Below are 17881 nucleotides of genomic sequence, written 5' to 3' on the forward strand. Positions count from 1 at the left end.
TCTCGTTTATAACGTTATTGCTTTAACTGGGATCAACTAGTAGTCAATCCCGAAGAAAAGGTTGTACGCATAGATGCTCCCAGTCCGCATAGGACAAAATTTGTGTGAAATGTAGCTTACTTGATCCTCCTCTTACAGAGAGATGATCAGGACAAATCTTAAATCTTTTATGCAACTAAGCGCACACCGTTCTATCCACTATGAAAACTTTGTGGAGGAAAGAAGTAGCATTGCATTTGTGGGAGCAGTAATTGGTCGCTGTTTCCACATTAATCCTTAATTTAAAAAATCATTGTTTACTGAAGTAATTAATGTTATGGTCTGCATAATACTTGAACCGTAAATTAACCATCTTTTCAGCGTTCAGACAGAACACAAATTAGCTAACCATACAGTATAATGTAAAAAAATCCAGCTCATGAACAAATCTCATAAGAGGAAATGCTGTATATGAGTTATTTGTAAAAACAGCAATAGCGCTTACTTATATTTCTTAGTACTAGATAGGGAGTACTCTCATAAACGAGTAGATGAAGTATTAGTAATTCAAACAAATAATTTCTATGATTATATCAACATTTAAGGGTGATATAAGCTAAAATACTCATCTTTTAAGAGTCCTCTTATAATCTCTGTAGAGTATTACAGTAAGATTTAGTGGATGTAGAAAGACTACAATAACTAAAGTGTTTGGTCTGGGTTGCAAGCTTTCATAAAGGCATCACACAGAAATAAAACTTCAGAACTGATTTTTTGCATTGAACATTATTATTGTATTGGTATGAGACGCTTAAGATAAAAATTAAACAAAATTTTAGAATATGCTTCTCTACAAAAACATTGGCCAAGCCCCTATTAGTAGCTAGATTAGCTAATGAACGAATGTAGCCAATCATATTTTAGCCTAGGGTGTGAACCTGGCCACTATGGTAAGTATCAAAGGTAGAACTTTTGGTCAGGATAGACCATGATTCTAATAACTAGTCTATGGTTAAACCTATTATGCCAAGAAAATCCATGTGTGCATTCATGAGCCATCACTTTAGTTAATACAACTGTACTTTATATATAAAAAAGAACATTCCACATCTTTAGTGCTACACTGCTTCTAAAGTCCTTGAATTCATACATTCTTCTATGTGGCTATCAAATCTTTTTTTTTGTAAATATTTTATTGGAATATTTTTTTAAACATAACATAAATCGTTGTAAAACAGAATGTTGACTGGGTAGCATTTATAAGATAATTCTTAACAATTAATTTCTGTAATTTATATTTCATGTTAATTTCATTTGATTTCTCCTTTCCCCAACATATCTTTCTTTGCAAAACCTTTTCTTGCTTAGCAACAGTTAAATATAGTTTCATTAGTCCTGTGTATCGTTTTATTTGCCTTATCATAAATCCTGCCACCATGTTTATTTCAGTTTATTTCTTCCCCCAAATTCTAAATATTTTTGTAAGTGACAATCTTTACTAGCACTTAGCTATATTTACATTGGTGGATTTCATATTTTTTTTCCATACAAACCCTCTCATGCTTTTATATTTCCCAATCAATGTAAAAAAGTAAAAAGAGACAACCACAACATAAAAGAAAAAGAACAGCTTATTTCTCCCTCCAAATTCTAAATATTTATTTATTTATTTTTATTTTTATTACATTTATATCCCGCCCTTCTCCGAAGACTCAGGGCGGCTTACAAGCTTAGCAGTAGCCTTCATTCTATGTATATGCCTGCTTGTTAGGGCTTTCGCCCCCCCCCCAAGCGGCATTATTACAAAGTCAGCTTAATTGCCCCCAACAATCTGGGTCCTCATTTTACCTACCTGGGAAGGATGGAAGGCTGAGTCAACCTTGAGCCTGGTGGGATGCGAACCTGCACTAATTGCAGGCAGCTGGTGTTACTTAAGGAGGCATTAGCCCACTGCTCCACCAAGGCTTACAAATAACAATCATTTCAACATTCAACTATATTTATATTCGCATATTTAGTTCTGTTTTTTCCATATAGACCCTCTCATATTTTCTATCTCTAAATAAGAAAAAAAAGGAGACAGAAAAGAGAAGACAAAAACGAGAAAGATAGAGAGAAAAGAAAGGGGGAAACAAAAAAGAGGAGGGAGAAAAAAAAGAAAAATAATTACAAAAAATAACATATAGAAATATATATTTCTCCTAACTTAATATGTATTTATTCCCTCGATTTCCCATTCTTTTTGAACTTAACTAAAAATATATTTAATCTATTTAAACTTTAAACATTCCCTTCAATAGTTTTAATCATCTAATCCTTTAAAACTCATTCAAAACATTTATTTTACTTTTGTTTAAATCATTTCAACTTAGAAGAGTAAAACAAAAAGAAAAAGAAAAAGAAAAAAAGAGCCACAATTATATTTAAAAAAAAGATAAGATTTCCCTCTAAAAGTAATACATTTCAAAATTTTCCCATTTCTTATCCATATTCGAATAAATGTCTTTTTTAAAAATATTCTTTCTGATATACTCCATCTCTCTCCTGGAATTTCATTTTAATCTTTTTAATCTACTCTCTCTGGACATTGTTTTTCTTAATACCATTTAAATTAAATCAAGGTTTTTATTTTATATAGTTCCATCGTCAAGTCTTTATCCTCAGAATTATATTTAATCATCTTTGCTATATTTTCCTGAGAAAGTTCTTGAAGTGAAATTAAGTTGAAAATAGGTTGATTGGTGCTTTCAAGATTCCTCTGCATTTTCTTGTAGTTTAAAGTTATTGTCCTTTGGAAATGTTGCTTGTCATATACTTCCTTTTGTGAAATGGACATTTTATAGAGTTCCTTCAAATCTGTATCTTCAGAATTTTGTTCACTCGTCTCTACTGTATTTTCCTGGGAAGTTTCTTGAAGTAAAATTAAATTGAGAATGAGTTGGTTCATACTCTCAAAGTTCTTTTGCATTTCTATGTAGAAAGTCATTGTCCTTTGAAATTGTTGTTGTTCATCACTTATTGCCGGAAGAAACATCAACAACCTAAGATATGCAGATGATACCACTCTAATGGCAGAAAGTGAAGAAGAACGAAAGAGCCTCTTGTTGCGGGTGAAGAAGGAGAGTGCAAAACTTGGGTTGAAACTAAACATTAAGAAAACCAAGATCATGGCATCCCGCCCTCTCAATTCCTGGCAAATAGATGGGGAAGAAATGGAGGTAGTGACAGATTTTATTTTCCTGGGCTCCAAGATCACTGCAGATGGGGACTGTAGCCAAGAAATTAAAAGACGCTCCTTGGGAGGAAAGCCATGGCAAATCTAGACAGCACACTAAAAAGCAGAGACATCACCCTGTCAACAAAAGTGCGTATAGTCAAGGCTATGGTCTTCCCAGTTGCAATGTATGGCAGTGAAAGCTGGACCATAAGAAAGGCTGAGCGCCAAAGAATTGAAGCCTTTGAACTATGGTGCTGGAGAAGACTCCTGCGAGTTCCTTGGACTGCAAGGCGATCAAACCGGTCAGTCCTAGAGGAGATCAACCCTGACTGCTCTTTAGAAGGCCAGATCCTGAAGCTAAAACTCAAATACTTTGGCCACCTAATGAGAAGGAAGGACTCACTGGAGAAGAGCCTAATGCTGGGAAAGATTGAGGGCAATAGAAGAAGGGGACGACAGAGAATGAGGTGGCTGGATGGAGTCACTGAAGCAGTAGGCGTGAGCCTAGATGGACTCCAGAAGATGGTAGAGGACAGGAAGGCCTGGAGGAACATTGTCCATAGGGTCGAGATGGGTCGGACACGACTTCGCAACTAACAACAACAACAACAACATCACTTATTTCTATTTGTAAAGTATTCATTGCTTCAGCTGTGTTGTTGTTTAAACAGATGCATTAAAACTTAGAAATTCAGGAAGTTCAAAGGAAAAAAGGGAAAAAAATCCTCATCCACCAGCAGATGTCAGCATTTGCTCATTTATCATGTCTTTCTAGTTGTTGGGGTTTTTTTCCTCTAAAGTGTAGATTTCACCGCCTAAGCGAGGGGGGAGGAACGTAAGTCCCCTCAACCCTTTTCTTCTTCGGAGAACTCTTATTTTGGGAATTTCTTCTTCAGGAAAATAGGTAGGATAGAGGAAATCAGTATTCTTACCCAGATTTAAACATGCTGTTTATTATTCACTGAGTTTAGTCGCTTATGACTCCCTTTGTTTCAGCTCTGACTGGACACGACGTTAGCCAGTCTTTTCTTCTGTTGGCTTTTGGGAAGCTTCTCCTGGGCTGTTCGGAGAGATTGCCGTCTCTCCTAGGTCCCTGGAATTCCTTCCTTCAGTCCACCCCTCCAGGGTGGATTCTGGCCCCTTAGGGTCCCCAACAAAAAGAAATTTCAGCCGGAGGATCAAGTTTCCCCTGGCTGACTTCACTGAAACCAGAACAGGAAGTCTCGTGGCTATCAAATCTTAAAATGTATCTGTGACTTAACCTAATTACATGATGCTTGTAGTGAAAATGTAAACAGTCTGGGGCTTTATATTAGAAATTATCTTTTTTTCCCCTGCTACAACATTTCCCAGCCTCGGCAACTTTAAGGTATGTGGACCAACTCCCAGAATTCCCCAGGGTTAAGGTTAGGGGAACCTGGGAGTTGAAGTCACACCTTACAGTTCCTGTGGTTGCTACAAGGAAGTAACCTATTTATTCAGATTGCAAGATTCATTACTTAAAAGGGATTATTAAAAACACTGAAGCAGATTAATACACAAACTATAGCTCCCTAATTTCTGTATTCCTAAATTCTAATTAAAGAAGCATAATAACTTTCACAGAGATACTTCACAGGAATAAAAGCTACAGAACAAAAATGTTACAAAAAAGCCTGAAATATCAATTTACTTGCTTGACAGTATTGTTTTGGGAAGGTGACAATCTGTTATTGTTTCAGGTCAGGATATAAAACAAGACTACTTTGATGAGTGATCTGCACTAGGAATCACTAGAGGAGTTGCAGTGCTAGTACTTTTCATAGAATCTTTGGTAACTACTGTTATTGGTCATGGCAGGGGCCATGCTTAAAGCCATTATTTTAGAGTTGTCTCAATGTTCCCTGAGAGATTGCACCATAAGATAGTGATGGAGGAATTACCATTCTATATCTTAACTGCTAAATTACTATGTTCCATAGCATTTTATCTTGTTCCCTATGAAGTTAGATCTCAAATCTATACAGAACCGTGATATGTCGATACTGTCGATATGCTGATAACACCAACCTCTATAGTTTCCCTCCCAGAAAGCCATCAGTACTCTTGAATACCACCTAAATTCTATAATGGATGGGAGCTGGGAAACATGTTAACGTGATTCTGGGAAGCCTGTTTTACTTATTTACTTATTGATTTTTATCCCATCTTTATTACAAGCAAAGTGGTGAACATACACAATACTCCTTCCTCCTCTTATTTTCCCACAACAACAACCCTGTGAAGTGGTTGGGCTGAGAGAGAGTGACTGGCCCAAAGTTACCCAGATGGCTTTCATGCCAAGGTAAGATGTAAGGCAGGATCAAAGCTTACAGTCTCCTGGTTGTTAGGCCAGCATCTTAACCATTGCACCAAGCTGTTTTAGATGGGATTTCAGTTTTTGTGAAAGAGTACGTCTTTAAGCCATGCGAGACTTCTTTAAATTTCAGCTATGATAAATTCTAGGGTGTATGTATTCCTCTTTGCACCTTATTACATTCTGAGAAAATACTTTGGTCCAGATGTTTAAAAAAAAGATGCAGAAACGTGTTAGTTAAGATCTTGTAAAAAAATTTCAGGTTGTACAATTTATATTGTTAAACAGTTATTTCTCTCAAACCATTGTTAACTCTTCAGGATTAAATGCAATCCTACAGATATAAAACATTATTTAGGCTTTTTTAAAATTTCTTAATTGATGGCACTAGGAGTCCTGAACGGAAATAGACCTCTCATTTTGATAAACTCTATGAATTAATATGGATCATTGAAGGGATATAGGGGGTGTCCAGCATCTCTTGCTATCATTTTGTCCCCCACCTGTGAAAGATAAAGAAAAGTGTTAGTTAAAAGGAAACAATTGTTTCTATTATTTCAAAGTGAATATAGCATTCTCTGACATTTGACTTTATTTAATAACAAAGTCATCATTTCTACTGACAAAAATTGATACTTTTGTATCAATTGCAACCTAAAATCAGCACAATGCAAAAATAGATATGCAAAAATACCAAATATATCACTAAACTACAGTTTAGGCATCTGAAGCAGCACAGCTTGCAGCTTGGTTTTTTTTTTAATATATAGTAAGAAATCAGAGAAATGAAACAAAAGCTTGGCGAGAACGGTAAACGTTTGAAATATTTACATTTGCTATATCAGATTTATCAATGTATAGTTTTGAAAAGAACACTTTAAAAGAAAGGAGACATTGTACTTTTGCAGATGACCTTAACTAACATTTAGAATTTCGAAAAGGCTTTCAGTCACATTGATACCAGTGATCCTTTGCCATAACCAAACAACCATACAAATTTGGTCTCCGTGGAAGATTTTCTGTAGATCAACTTCCCTTTCATAACTCTCAGAATCTAAGTATTGGCAAGGTAGGGAAAGATGATGTGTCCTGGTGCGAGACTCTTCTCATAAGAGATGGTGGGAAGCAACTATGCAGGCTGATCTCATTCTTTCTCAGTGAGCCTCTGTTGAAAGTATCTCACCTGTACACACATTCGTAAGTGTTTTATGCACGAGTGTATATAGGTAGTCCTCGACTTACAACAATTCACTTAGTGACCGCTCAAAGTTACAAAGGCACTGAAAAAAGTGACTTATGACCATTTTTCATACGTTTGACCATTGCAGCATCCCACGGTCACATGATTTATGTTCAGATGCTTGACAACTGAGTCACATTTATGATGGTAGCAGTGTTGTGCCATGATGTGATCATCTTTTGCAGCCTTCTGACAAGCAAAATCAGTGGGGAAACCAGATTTACTTAACAACTGTGTAACTAATTTAACCAGTGATTCAGTTAACAAATGTGGCAAGAAAAGTCGTAAAATGGGGCAAAACTCACAACAAATTTCTCACTTAGCAACATAAATTTTGGGCTCAATTGTGGTTGTAAGACGAGGACTACCTGTATATGCACTGGCCTTGTTACTGATATGCAAATGAGACAAAGGCATGTGACTTATATAGTAACAGTTTCCTAAATAAAAATGATAAATAATATTAAAATGATTTCTAAGCATACAATCAGAAATGAAATTGCTTAGTGTTTTAGGTTTGTGGTAGTCTTGGAAGAAAACTTCTGACACCTGGCAATGCTTCAGAGATTTAATGGTCAAGATTCTATGTTTTTATATCAGGTCCTTCATCCATATGCTTACAGGAATAAGAACTAGAGCCATCTTCCCCTTTTCTAGAGGGTAGAAAGGCATAGGTAACTGGTGCACTTTTCATGACTGATTCTAAATCTATTTCACCCATGAAATAAACATTATTTGAAAACTAAAAATGCAGCTTTCAAGCTATGGGTGATTCTTAATAATGCTCCTTGTTATCCTAAGGACAAATTCCCATTACGTAATTAACTATTGACACATATCACTCTCTTAGGCCATTTATAAGAATCCATGAACTGATTAACATCACCAGGAATTTCCAAGAACAGACTGCTTCATCAAGTAGCTTATAAAGAAAAACAAGAGGAACATTTAAATAAACTATTGCAGTATGCAACTGAGATGACAGATAAGGTGATGACTATCAATTTATGTAATACAGCTGAAAGTCACTGAATGACAATGTAATACTATATAACAATGCAAAAAAATTAAGATATAAACATATTCAGCCACCTAGTCATGTTTCCTTCAAAAAAGTCAGCAAGCCCAGCAGCCAAGCTTGATCTTCAACCATTCACTAGTACAGTGTTTCTCAACCTTAGCAACTTTAAGATATGTGGACTTCAAATCCTAGAATTCCCCAGTCAGCATGCAGACCAGCATTTCTCCAGCCAGCAGCCATCAAGCTGTCTAAGGAATTCTGGGAATTGAAATCCACCTATTTGACAATTGTCAAGGTTGAGAAATACTGTAGATATGGACATCATCATTATATCTACAGTATATTAATATGACCAGCGCAACCAAGGTAAAGGTTATATCTAAAGTTATACTATTCTCAAACATATATTCTGTTTTCTTATTATTGTTTGTTAGCTTTATGTTAATATTTGAAGTATTTTAATAGGATGAAACATGACTTCATTCCTTTAATTCTACTTTTTTGACATCGTCTTAGGTTTATCAAATTGTGAGAGTTTTGAAAGGGAACCTTTGTAGCTGGCAACAGGGTCACTATATAATTTTGTTCTACAGCTCACAAGCCGCTAGAGGGCACACAGATTCTTACTTTGAAGAATTAAGCATGAAAATATTGTTACTGGATGTTATGGACTTATTTGTACCTTAATCCATTTCTTAACTGCAACTTTTAATTGAAAGCATTAACAAATATAAAGTTGAAACATGTATTTGTTTTTTGGCAGAACAGGATAGACCAGCTGTTGAAGGGATAGGAGACTCAACACACTCAGTGGGTATTTTACAAATTTCAGTTTCTTTTTATTGATTTATTTTGTATGAACAGAAACAATATTTACCGTAAGCATTGGCACAATATATCGCCAGTTTTTATTCAGGCCCTCAATAAAGCTCATCTCTTCAACGGTCAGGCTGAAGTCAAACACCTAAAACACGTAAATACATTTACTGTTAATTAAGGCTACGATTTTCACTGTTGCTGCTTCATGAGCTGTCTTAATAGCTTAAAAATTCTGCTTGTGGAACACATGTAAATGCAAACAGGCGGAGAACATATCTAAGCAATCAGAGCTGTCTACTAAGAGATGTGCAATGCTTCAGTGCCAAAGCCAAAAGATGCTTTGAAGTGGGAATGGGTGTATATGCTGCATCTCCTTAAAAGATGCAGCTTCTTTAAAGTGATGCAGATAGATGTGATATGAATGCAGCCGCCCACTCGGAAGCACATTTTTGGCTGCAGGTCTAAAGCATTGCACATCTTAACCACCCAAAGAAAACATCGTTTTTTGTCGGCAAGCATGCCTGGCATATAGAAATAATCTTTTTCAGTGTTTCTGACACTTTGTAAAAGATCTAAGTGTGGAAAAAAAATCTTCATCTGTAAAGTTTCATTATTCTTACATTGTGAAGTTATCTCCTTTATGATGACTTCCATTATCTAGCTACTTATAGCACTATACAGAAATAGACCCAAACTTCAGAAACTTGGCGAAACTATTAATACAGGACATCTTGCAAGGAAACTGATACTGGAGACAACCTTAAAAAAACTCACACTTTCTACTAGGCGGTGCTATATACTATACATTTGGAGTGTAGATTATAGAAATCTTGTAATTTTTGCCTCAATGAGATATACAGCAGAAAAACAAGTACTAGCAGTAATCTCTGAACACAGAGAAGCAAATTCCACAGGAGTTCATATTAATAAAGTTTGTTTATTCCTTGCAAAATTTTCATCACAAAAAGCAACTTCAGAACATTATATAATTTGGTGAAAACTGGTGATAGTGGACAATAGTGACTATTGTAATGAGTTGGGAAATTTGTGATCTTTCAGATATTCCTGTAATAATCTCAGCATCTCACACCATTGTCTATAGTGGCTGAATTCACTTGAAATTGGAGCTCATTAACATCAGATTCATGAGTCCTGCTGTAGTAGCTTTATTAATATTCCAAGAAGGCTGAAGAGTTACATGGAAGATGTTCAATCGTACGCTCATAGCTGAATGTGTCACAATATATTCAGGCATGTTACTGCAGAAGCTTTTGTAAAGATCCAAGAAAGTGCTATGGACTTTGAAACTTTCTCAACATGCCTAATATGCCATAGTTATTCAAGCAAACTAAGTTACAACGCAATAATGAGAGGATAGTTCATGACTATGGAAGAAATTTGATTTCTACTTGGGATTTCATCATCATGAACTTTTGCAAAATCAAAGTAGCAGGTGATTCACCATGAAAAGGTAAGGCTAAGTCCTACAAAATCGGCTTCCTGAGTTAGGCTAGTGCTGCCCAGCTTACAGCCACCTTCCTTGACTGACAAGATGCCAAAGTGACTATTACTGATTTATTCTCCTGGATTAACTGTTCATTTTTCCCATAACCTAACAAATTTAACTGAATAGAAGACGCAGGAGCAATTTTCTATCCTGGGTTAAACAAAAAGAATATTTTTTCATAGATAAGAAATAAACTCAGCAATAATTCTTTGGAAAGAAAAGCACTGATATTAATTCTGCTTCCTATCATTGCAAAAAGAGTAACTTTCCAAATATCTACAGGTGTAATACCTCCCCAGGTAATATTAGAAATAACATAAAAAGCTGTTAAAACAAACGAGAATTTTGCAAATAATTCAAAATTAATCTCTCTGAGCACTTCAGGAGTATACAAATAAGATAGCATTAATTGTAACACTTTCTGGATAGCCACGGCTCTGTTATTTAATGATTTCTAAATAAGAGGGCTGATGGAGAAGGGATTTATATTTATCTGATGTTTTTTCTAAAGCTTTTGAAAAATATCAAAGGGATTATAACAACTTCAAAAGGAAATTGCAGCATCAAAACAACGTTTGAAGTGCAGTTTAAAGCAATACGGTAATATGATATCACACAGAAATGTTGGATTCTACTGCACCTATCAAGATCAAAAGGGAAAAAAATTCTTTTAAAGTCTGGGAGGCAGAAGCTTACAAGTGAAGACCAGTTAAATATATTGAATGCGCAAACTGCAAGCACCAAATATATTAAACTAGTACAGTGTAGCATGTACAGTGTTACTAGTACAGTGTTACTCCTTAAGTAACACCAGCTGCCTGCAATTAGTGCAGGTTCGAGTCCCACCAGGCTCAAGGTTGACTCAGCCTTCCATCCTTCCGAGGTAGGTAAAATGAGGACCCAGATTGTTGGGGGCAATAAGCTGACTTTGTAATAATGCCACTTGGGGGGGTGAAAGCCCTAATAAGCAGGCATATACATAGAATGAAGGCTATTGCTAAGCACATTGGTTTGTGCTAAGATTTTAAGCTGCCCTGAGTCTTCGGAGAAGGGCGGGATATAAATGGGATTAAAATAAAAATAAAAAATAAAAATATCGCCACATAAACAAGTCTAGAATCTGTGGTAGTAAGATTCAATAGTAAATTAGTTGTTCAGCTGGTGCTTCAAACAAGTCAGAATGTGCATGTGTGCCTTCATCGGCTCTAGTAAAATGATACCAGGACACATCAGTTGAGAATTATATTCTTCCTATAAAGGTAGTCCTCAGTTACTTACTGCACTGGGACCCGCAACTCTATCACTAAGTGACACTGTAATAAAGTAAAACACCAGTGACCACACCTTACAGTATCAGTTCTGGGTGCAGGCATTAAGCAAACCACTCATTATACATAATGTATGTGACTATGACTTGGGACTTCCTACTGGCTTTTCCATTGACTTTGCTTGTTGGAAGCCAACTGTGAAGGTCGGAAAAAGAGATCACATGATCATGGGATGCTGTGACTGTCACACGTGTGTACCAACTGCCAAGCACTTAAACCATGATTGTGTAATTGCAGGGACACTGAGATGGCTAATGAGAGGACCAGCTGTAAATGGTGCCATTATAACTTCAAATGGTTGCTGAATGAGCAATCAGTAAGCAAGGACTACCTGTACAATGTATTACCAAGGAAAAGACACAGCTAAAGCTTCAATACTGTTGACCAAAGCTGCCTACAAGTAATGTCTTCTTGCAAGTCAGTCGGAAGTCCCACTCACCTGAAGATTTTGGAGTATGCGTGCAGGAGTAACACTCTTGGGAATAACAGCTACTTTCCGCTGAACTTGCCATCTGTTATAGAATTAAACAAACAGCTATGATTTTCTCATTCAGAATAAACAAAATCCAAAGTGCTCTATTCTGACAGGGAAAATATTTTCTCTACAAGGCTACACAATCTTAGGCTGAAAGTTAAATATAATGCCACTGTAACACAGAATATAGAATACTAATCAGGGTTCTTTGAATAGAACTTCAGACTGTATTCTTAGAATCCGAGGCTCTTTTAAAAAAACTGAGCCGCTTCCATGCTTTTGCTGGTTTAATTAAAATGTTTGTAAAGCACCTTACATTGCAAATCTTCATTTTAAACTACAGTTGTTTTCAACAGAATAAAAACATTAATATTGTATAATAAAATAATACTGTAACTATTAACAAAATATAATAATGTTTTTGTTATATAGCAAAAAATAACATTCTTTTCCCTCTTCCTTATTTATTTATATCACTCCTTTATTATTTTTATAACTAACTTCAGGATGGCAAACATGTCTAATGCTCCTTCCTCTTATTTTTCCCACAACAACAACAACAACGCTGTGAGGTGAGCTGGGTTCAGAGTATGAGTGGTCCAAGGTCACCCAGCTGGCTTTTCATGTCTATGGTGAGACCAGAACTCAGTCTCCAGCTTAACCATTAAACCAGCTTCCATTTCTCCCTTAGGGAATTTTTCATTCTAAAAAAAAATTGCATTATAAAGGTCTCAGATTCAATCCCTGACATCTCTTTATCGATGCTTGTTTGGAAACTGGAATGCCTCTGCAACTCTTCAGAATGGCCTAGGGCTCGGCAGACCTGTTGTGATTCAGCGTCAGCCTGTGGTTCCGGCAGCTGAGTCAGATGATTCTGAAGAGGAGAAGGAGAAGGGGTTTGGAGAGCCTTTGGTGTCAGAGGAAGGTTCTGATGCACTGCAGAACTCTCAGCCTGGCCCCTCCCGTCTTGTTCCTCCTCAGACTCAGCTGTGTGAGCATGAGGGATTGGAAGAAGACGATCCACAGCTGCCTCTGTTCAGGGACGCTAGGAGCAGGAGGCAATCTAGCAGAACAGAACAGAGGAAAGCAATGAGGCAACTCAGAAGAAGGCAATGAGAAGCCACGCCTTGGGACTGCTGATAAAAGGGGAAGGTGTGGGAGGTCCTGTTTGCTGAAGGCAACCGTTTGAAGATCTTCTGCTAGAGTTATCTGTTATTCTTGTTTAACCTTTTGGTTTAAGTCTTGTTTGAACTTTTTGTTTAACTTTTGTTTGAACTCTTCCTAAATGAATTTGGTTGGGTTTTTTCCAGCCTGTTGATTATAAAAAGGGGTTGTTCCTGACATTCAAACAGGGCCGGTCGTAGGCTGGAACAGAACAAGACCGGTGGCCTGACTTGGTGTTGGAATTATATTTCTACACTGTCCTTTCAAGAAGATACTAAAGTCGCTTAGCCACCACAATCACTGCAATATTTCAGCACTACAGAACCAAAATTCAAGTGTTTACAAAATCGGGAGTGGTTGGTATCCTTTTGCCATCACATCACAACATTGCAACGCCAATTTTTACCGTACGGTGTTTAGCGAAATGTATTAATAAGGAATATAAAGAGCTTTAGGGTCCAGTTCTCTGCTCTTTTAGATCTTCAATGCTGATCTCTCAAGAGCTAATTTATTAATACCTGAGAAGAATCTGAGCAGGAGATTTGTTGTATATTTCTGCCAGCTTCTTTATCCCAGGTTCCTCCAGCAATACCGGCTCATCTGGGTGCTTCCACATCCGGTCAGGTGAACCAAGAGGACTATAAGCAGTTACCACCAGCCCCCGCTGATGGCAATGAGCTATTAGTTCTCTCTGGGCTAGGTAAGGATGACATTCCACCTATTAAAAGCAATATACAACAGTGAGCAGACCTAGTGCCAAAAAATTAAAATCACTTTGCTGAAAGAGTAGATTTTAGAGTAGTAAGTTCCAACCATTGACAATTTAGGGGAAATTGAGTCCACCATGATCTGTGGGTTGGTGGCAAATGTGTAGCTAACATTCTGGCAGACAGTATTGAGCTAGAGTCTATGCTGCATTTTTGTCTATCTTAGATGAACACTATGTGATAAAAAAACCTATATGAACACAATCAAGATAATGAAGCATTTTCAAGCGGTACATTCTTTTTTGGAGAAAAACCTCCTAATTTTAATGTCAAAAACGTAATGGCAAAATGTAGAAAGGCCTGTGATAGAAACTGTGTGTGGCTTGTAAGTTGTGCTGCACTAACTAGAAGCAAGATTACTTTACCTACTGCATTATCTCCACTTTGCTTTACATTTTTCCCTCTCGTACCACCATTACATCCGTATCAAGGTCCATAAGGGTAAACTTCAGAATAATACAAGGTGTCAAACAGAAGGCCTCACGGGGAAAAGTATGAAGATCACTCTTCTTCCTATACCTTCATTCATTGTGGCTGGAGTGGGACATCTCTGGCCCTCCTAATGCCCAGCCAGCTTGGCCAGTGACCAGGGATCAAGGAAGTTGCATTCAGCAATATCTGAACGTTCACAAATCCCCCATTCCTGTTCTACTGGATTTTAAATTGCTTCTGTAAAACTAAGTGGTTCCATTGTTAATAAAAATGCACTTACCGTAACACAAAGGTACATCCTCAAATTACTTTAGGTCAGGGGTGTCAAACTCAATTTCATTGAGGGCCGCATCAGCATTGCGGTTGGCCTCAAGGGGCCGGGTGGGTATGGCCAGGGTGGGCGTGGCCTAATGGGTGGGCGTGGCTAGAGTGTGTATGGCCTGCTGGGTGGGCGTGGCCAGCTCTACATCGTTCGCATCAAGGGTGCCTATGGGGGCCTGGGCAGGAGTGGGACAGATCTGAGGGCCTCTGGCAGAAGGAGGGTCTCTGGGCCAGGGCCAAGGCAGTGGGGGCCGTTCCCTCACTGTTTCCAGGATGGCTTCGCAGGCCGCATGAAACCACTTTGTGGGCCGGATCCAGCCCCCGGGCCTTGTGTTTGACATGTCTGCTTTAGGTAAAGGTAAAGGTTCCCCCGCACATGCGTGCTAGTCGTTTCTGACTCTAGGGGCCGGTGCTCATCTCCGTTTCAAAGCCGAAGAGCCAGCGCTTGTCTGAGGACGTCTCCATGGTCATGTGGCCAGCATGACTAGACACCAAAGGCGCACGGAACGCTGTTACCTTCTCACCGTAGTGGTCCCTATTTTTCTACTTGCATTTTTACGTGCTTTCGAACTGCTAGGTGTGCAGAAGCTGGGATGAGTAACAGGCGCTCACTCTGTTACGTGGCGCTCGGGATTCGACCCGCCAAACTGCCGACCTTCTGATCGACAAGCTCAGCGTCCTAACCCACTGAGCCACCGCGTCCCTTCAAATTACTTTACAGGAGGGGGAAAAAAGGTGCCCCCTCCCCATATCTTGGAAATGAGACATTAACATCAGAAACAAGGGACACTTTTTTGTGCTTTCTCCCTCCTTTCAGGTTGGTTTTAACTAAAAACTATAATGAGGAGGATATATGATGATGGAGGGAGAAAGCAAAAATACCTGGAAAGCAGGAGTTGGAAAAACAGAGCAGAATAAGGAATAGGGATGAGACAGCAGAGTTAAGGTAAGAGCTAATTGCTTTGGTCACTAATCCTGCAAGCTATGGGCAGGAGGGAGGGCCTTGGCCAAATGAGAATCAAAGAACAGGTACACCATGTAGTTGTGAATGAAAGAAGAAAGTAATGTAACATTAGATATATCTGCTTGCTGCCAACAGCAGGAACAGAGAAAATGATGCACCGTATAAATGACACTAATTTAGCTAATTTCTCCGTCCATTTTCCTGGAGTGGAATTAAGGCTGAGGACTGACCTGTTGATTTCCTACAATATAGACATGGCTCTTGATCTTCTTGATAGGATCCAAGAGAATAGACACTCCATATGCAGGAAGGAAAGCGCTGAGACGGGACATGGCAAAAGCTAAGCTTTACTGTGGGTTGAAGATAATGTGAGGAAGCGCATAACATGTAAAGAGAAGGGATTGCTAATAACAATGGAGAAAGGAGAACTGGGGCTAGATGGGAAGAGAACTGGAGATGGTGGCCTAATTTTTTTGATGGGATTGTGGAATGTTGCAAAAAAGACTGAGTGGGCAGAGAAAGAGTGATGTTAACCGACAGATTTATGTTGGTGGAAAAGATGGATAAGATTCACCTGAAGAAAAAAAAAGACAGTGGTAAATAGCAACTTTCTGCATCATCAAGGCTCCATGAAAAAAGAAATGGTTTGGTCACTGCCATTTCTGAAGAACCTCAAATAGCTGAGAGATAGTAAGCTGAAAGAGTAGCAAACTTCACTGTATTTATGGGAAATCTGGACTGGCCCTGGGACGTGGCAAAAGCAGGTGGAATGGAGGACCAACTTCCAAAGGAGGAAAAGGAAGCTTACAGCATGAGGCAGCACTCTTTTTTTTCTAGAGGAGAGCCAGGAAGGGTAGAATAGGGGAAAAAAAACCCTAAAGATGGAATTGGAATGGAAGGTTACATTGACTTCAACAGGGAAGGGGATGAGAGGGAGAAGGGAAGGGATAGCTGGCGGGGGCCCATGGCCCATTCTGCTAGGGTAACTATATTCTAAATGGCAGAATGGTTATTCAAAAATACAAACAGGACGGTGACTGGATTGAAAGGCTGGGGGTGCCCTGTATTGGGGAGCAGAGTCAGGAGACGACCGAATGGGAAAGGATCAAAGTAGTGATGGGCAAAGGGAGTATGGGGCATAGTGAAGACAGACTGTTACAGAGAAAGGTAAATTGGACACCTGATACCAATCTCCATTTCCGTCCCCCAGCCCCAACTAAGAACCTGGATTCTGAATTGCAGGAGAAGTTGGCCTCAAGTTGATTCTTTTCAATTCCAGTTTTATTTAGAGCAGACATGTCAAACACAAGGCCCGGGGGCCAGATCCAGCCCGCAAAGTGGTTTCATGCGGCCCGCGAAGCCATCCTGGAAACAGTGAGGGAATGGCCCCCACTGCCTTGGCTCTGGCCCAGAGACCCTCCTTCTGCCAGAGACCCTCAGATCTGTCCCACTCCTGCCCAGGCCCCCATAGGCACCCTTGATGCGAACGATGTAGAGCTGGCCGTGCCCACCCAGTAGGCCATACGCACTCTAGCCACGCCTGCCCAGTAGGCCACGCCCACCCTGGCCATACCCACCCGGCCCCTTGAGGGCAACCGCAATGCCGATGCGGCCCTCAATGAAATTGAGTTTGACACCCCTGATTTAGAGTAAGAACACGTCCCTACATGGCCTTGGGTTGGAGGAGGCAGCAGACATGCATGGGCGTGTACCTTTAAGACTGGATTAGGTGAGAATGAAGGATGGCTTTTGTCTTAAGAGCTGCCTGGTCAGGTTTTATGAATATACCAACTTGATGCCAAGGTTGGGAAAGAGGAGAGGCAATAACATTCAATGAGAAATTGATGTGAACAGATGCACTCTTGTAGTAATGACTACATAAAGGTCCCGTACATGAAACTGGGTATCAAGGACAAGCAGGGGAACTGCTAATGTAGTATCATCCCTGCTGGCCAGCACGCTGCCTTCCAGAACTGCTTAACATTGTCTAGCTGCTGGTCGACTCTTCCAGACAATTTCAAACTATTGGAAGTATGTTATAAGACAACTTAGAAGTTTATGATTGCATTAACTTTGTTTACGTTTTGTTTATGACTGCCATGAAACCATGGCTTGCCCCAAGTTACCACAGTCCTTACTCAGACGGGAGTCACACATTAGATTGGCTTTTTACCTCAGACCAACTCAAAGACATTAATACCAATCCTTCAAAATGGTCAGATCACTTTCTGATATCCTTGATATTCAAAGGCCACTAACAACCCTGTAGGGAAGAAAGCAGCATTAAAGGGTTGGCCCCAGGTCACTTATGA

General features: G+C 39.0%; 1 protein-coding gene across 4 annotated transcripts in view; it reads right to left on the minus strand.

The window, feature by feature from the left end:
* Positions 1-4517: 4517 nt before the first annotated feature.
* AKR1A1 (aldo-keto reductase family 1 member A1) overlaps positions 4518-17881 on the minus strand; it is a 33059-nt gene continuing 19695 nt past the window's right edge. For all 4 annotated transcript variants that reach the window (XM_081324123.1, XM_081324126.1, XM_081324124.1 and 1 more), the window contains exons 6-9: positions 13604-13803; positions 11886-11958; positions 8670-8756; positions 4518-6034 (exon numbers count right to left, since the gene is read on the minus strand). In XM_081324123.1, coding sequence (XP_081180249.1) covers positions 5969-6034; positions 8670-8756; positions 11886-11958; positions 13604-13803 — 426 coding nt within the window. In that variant the 3' untranslated portion in view covers positions 4518-5968. The remainder of the gene's footprint in view (positions 6035-8669; positions 8757-11885; positions 11959-13603; positions 13804-17881) is intronic.

The sequence above is a fragment of the Vipera berus genome, assembly GCF_964194415.1.
Source record: "Vipera berus genome assembly, chromosome: 3".
Lineage (NCBI taxonomy): Eukaryota > Metazoa > Chordata > Lepidosauria > Squamata > Viperidae > Vipera > Vipera berus.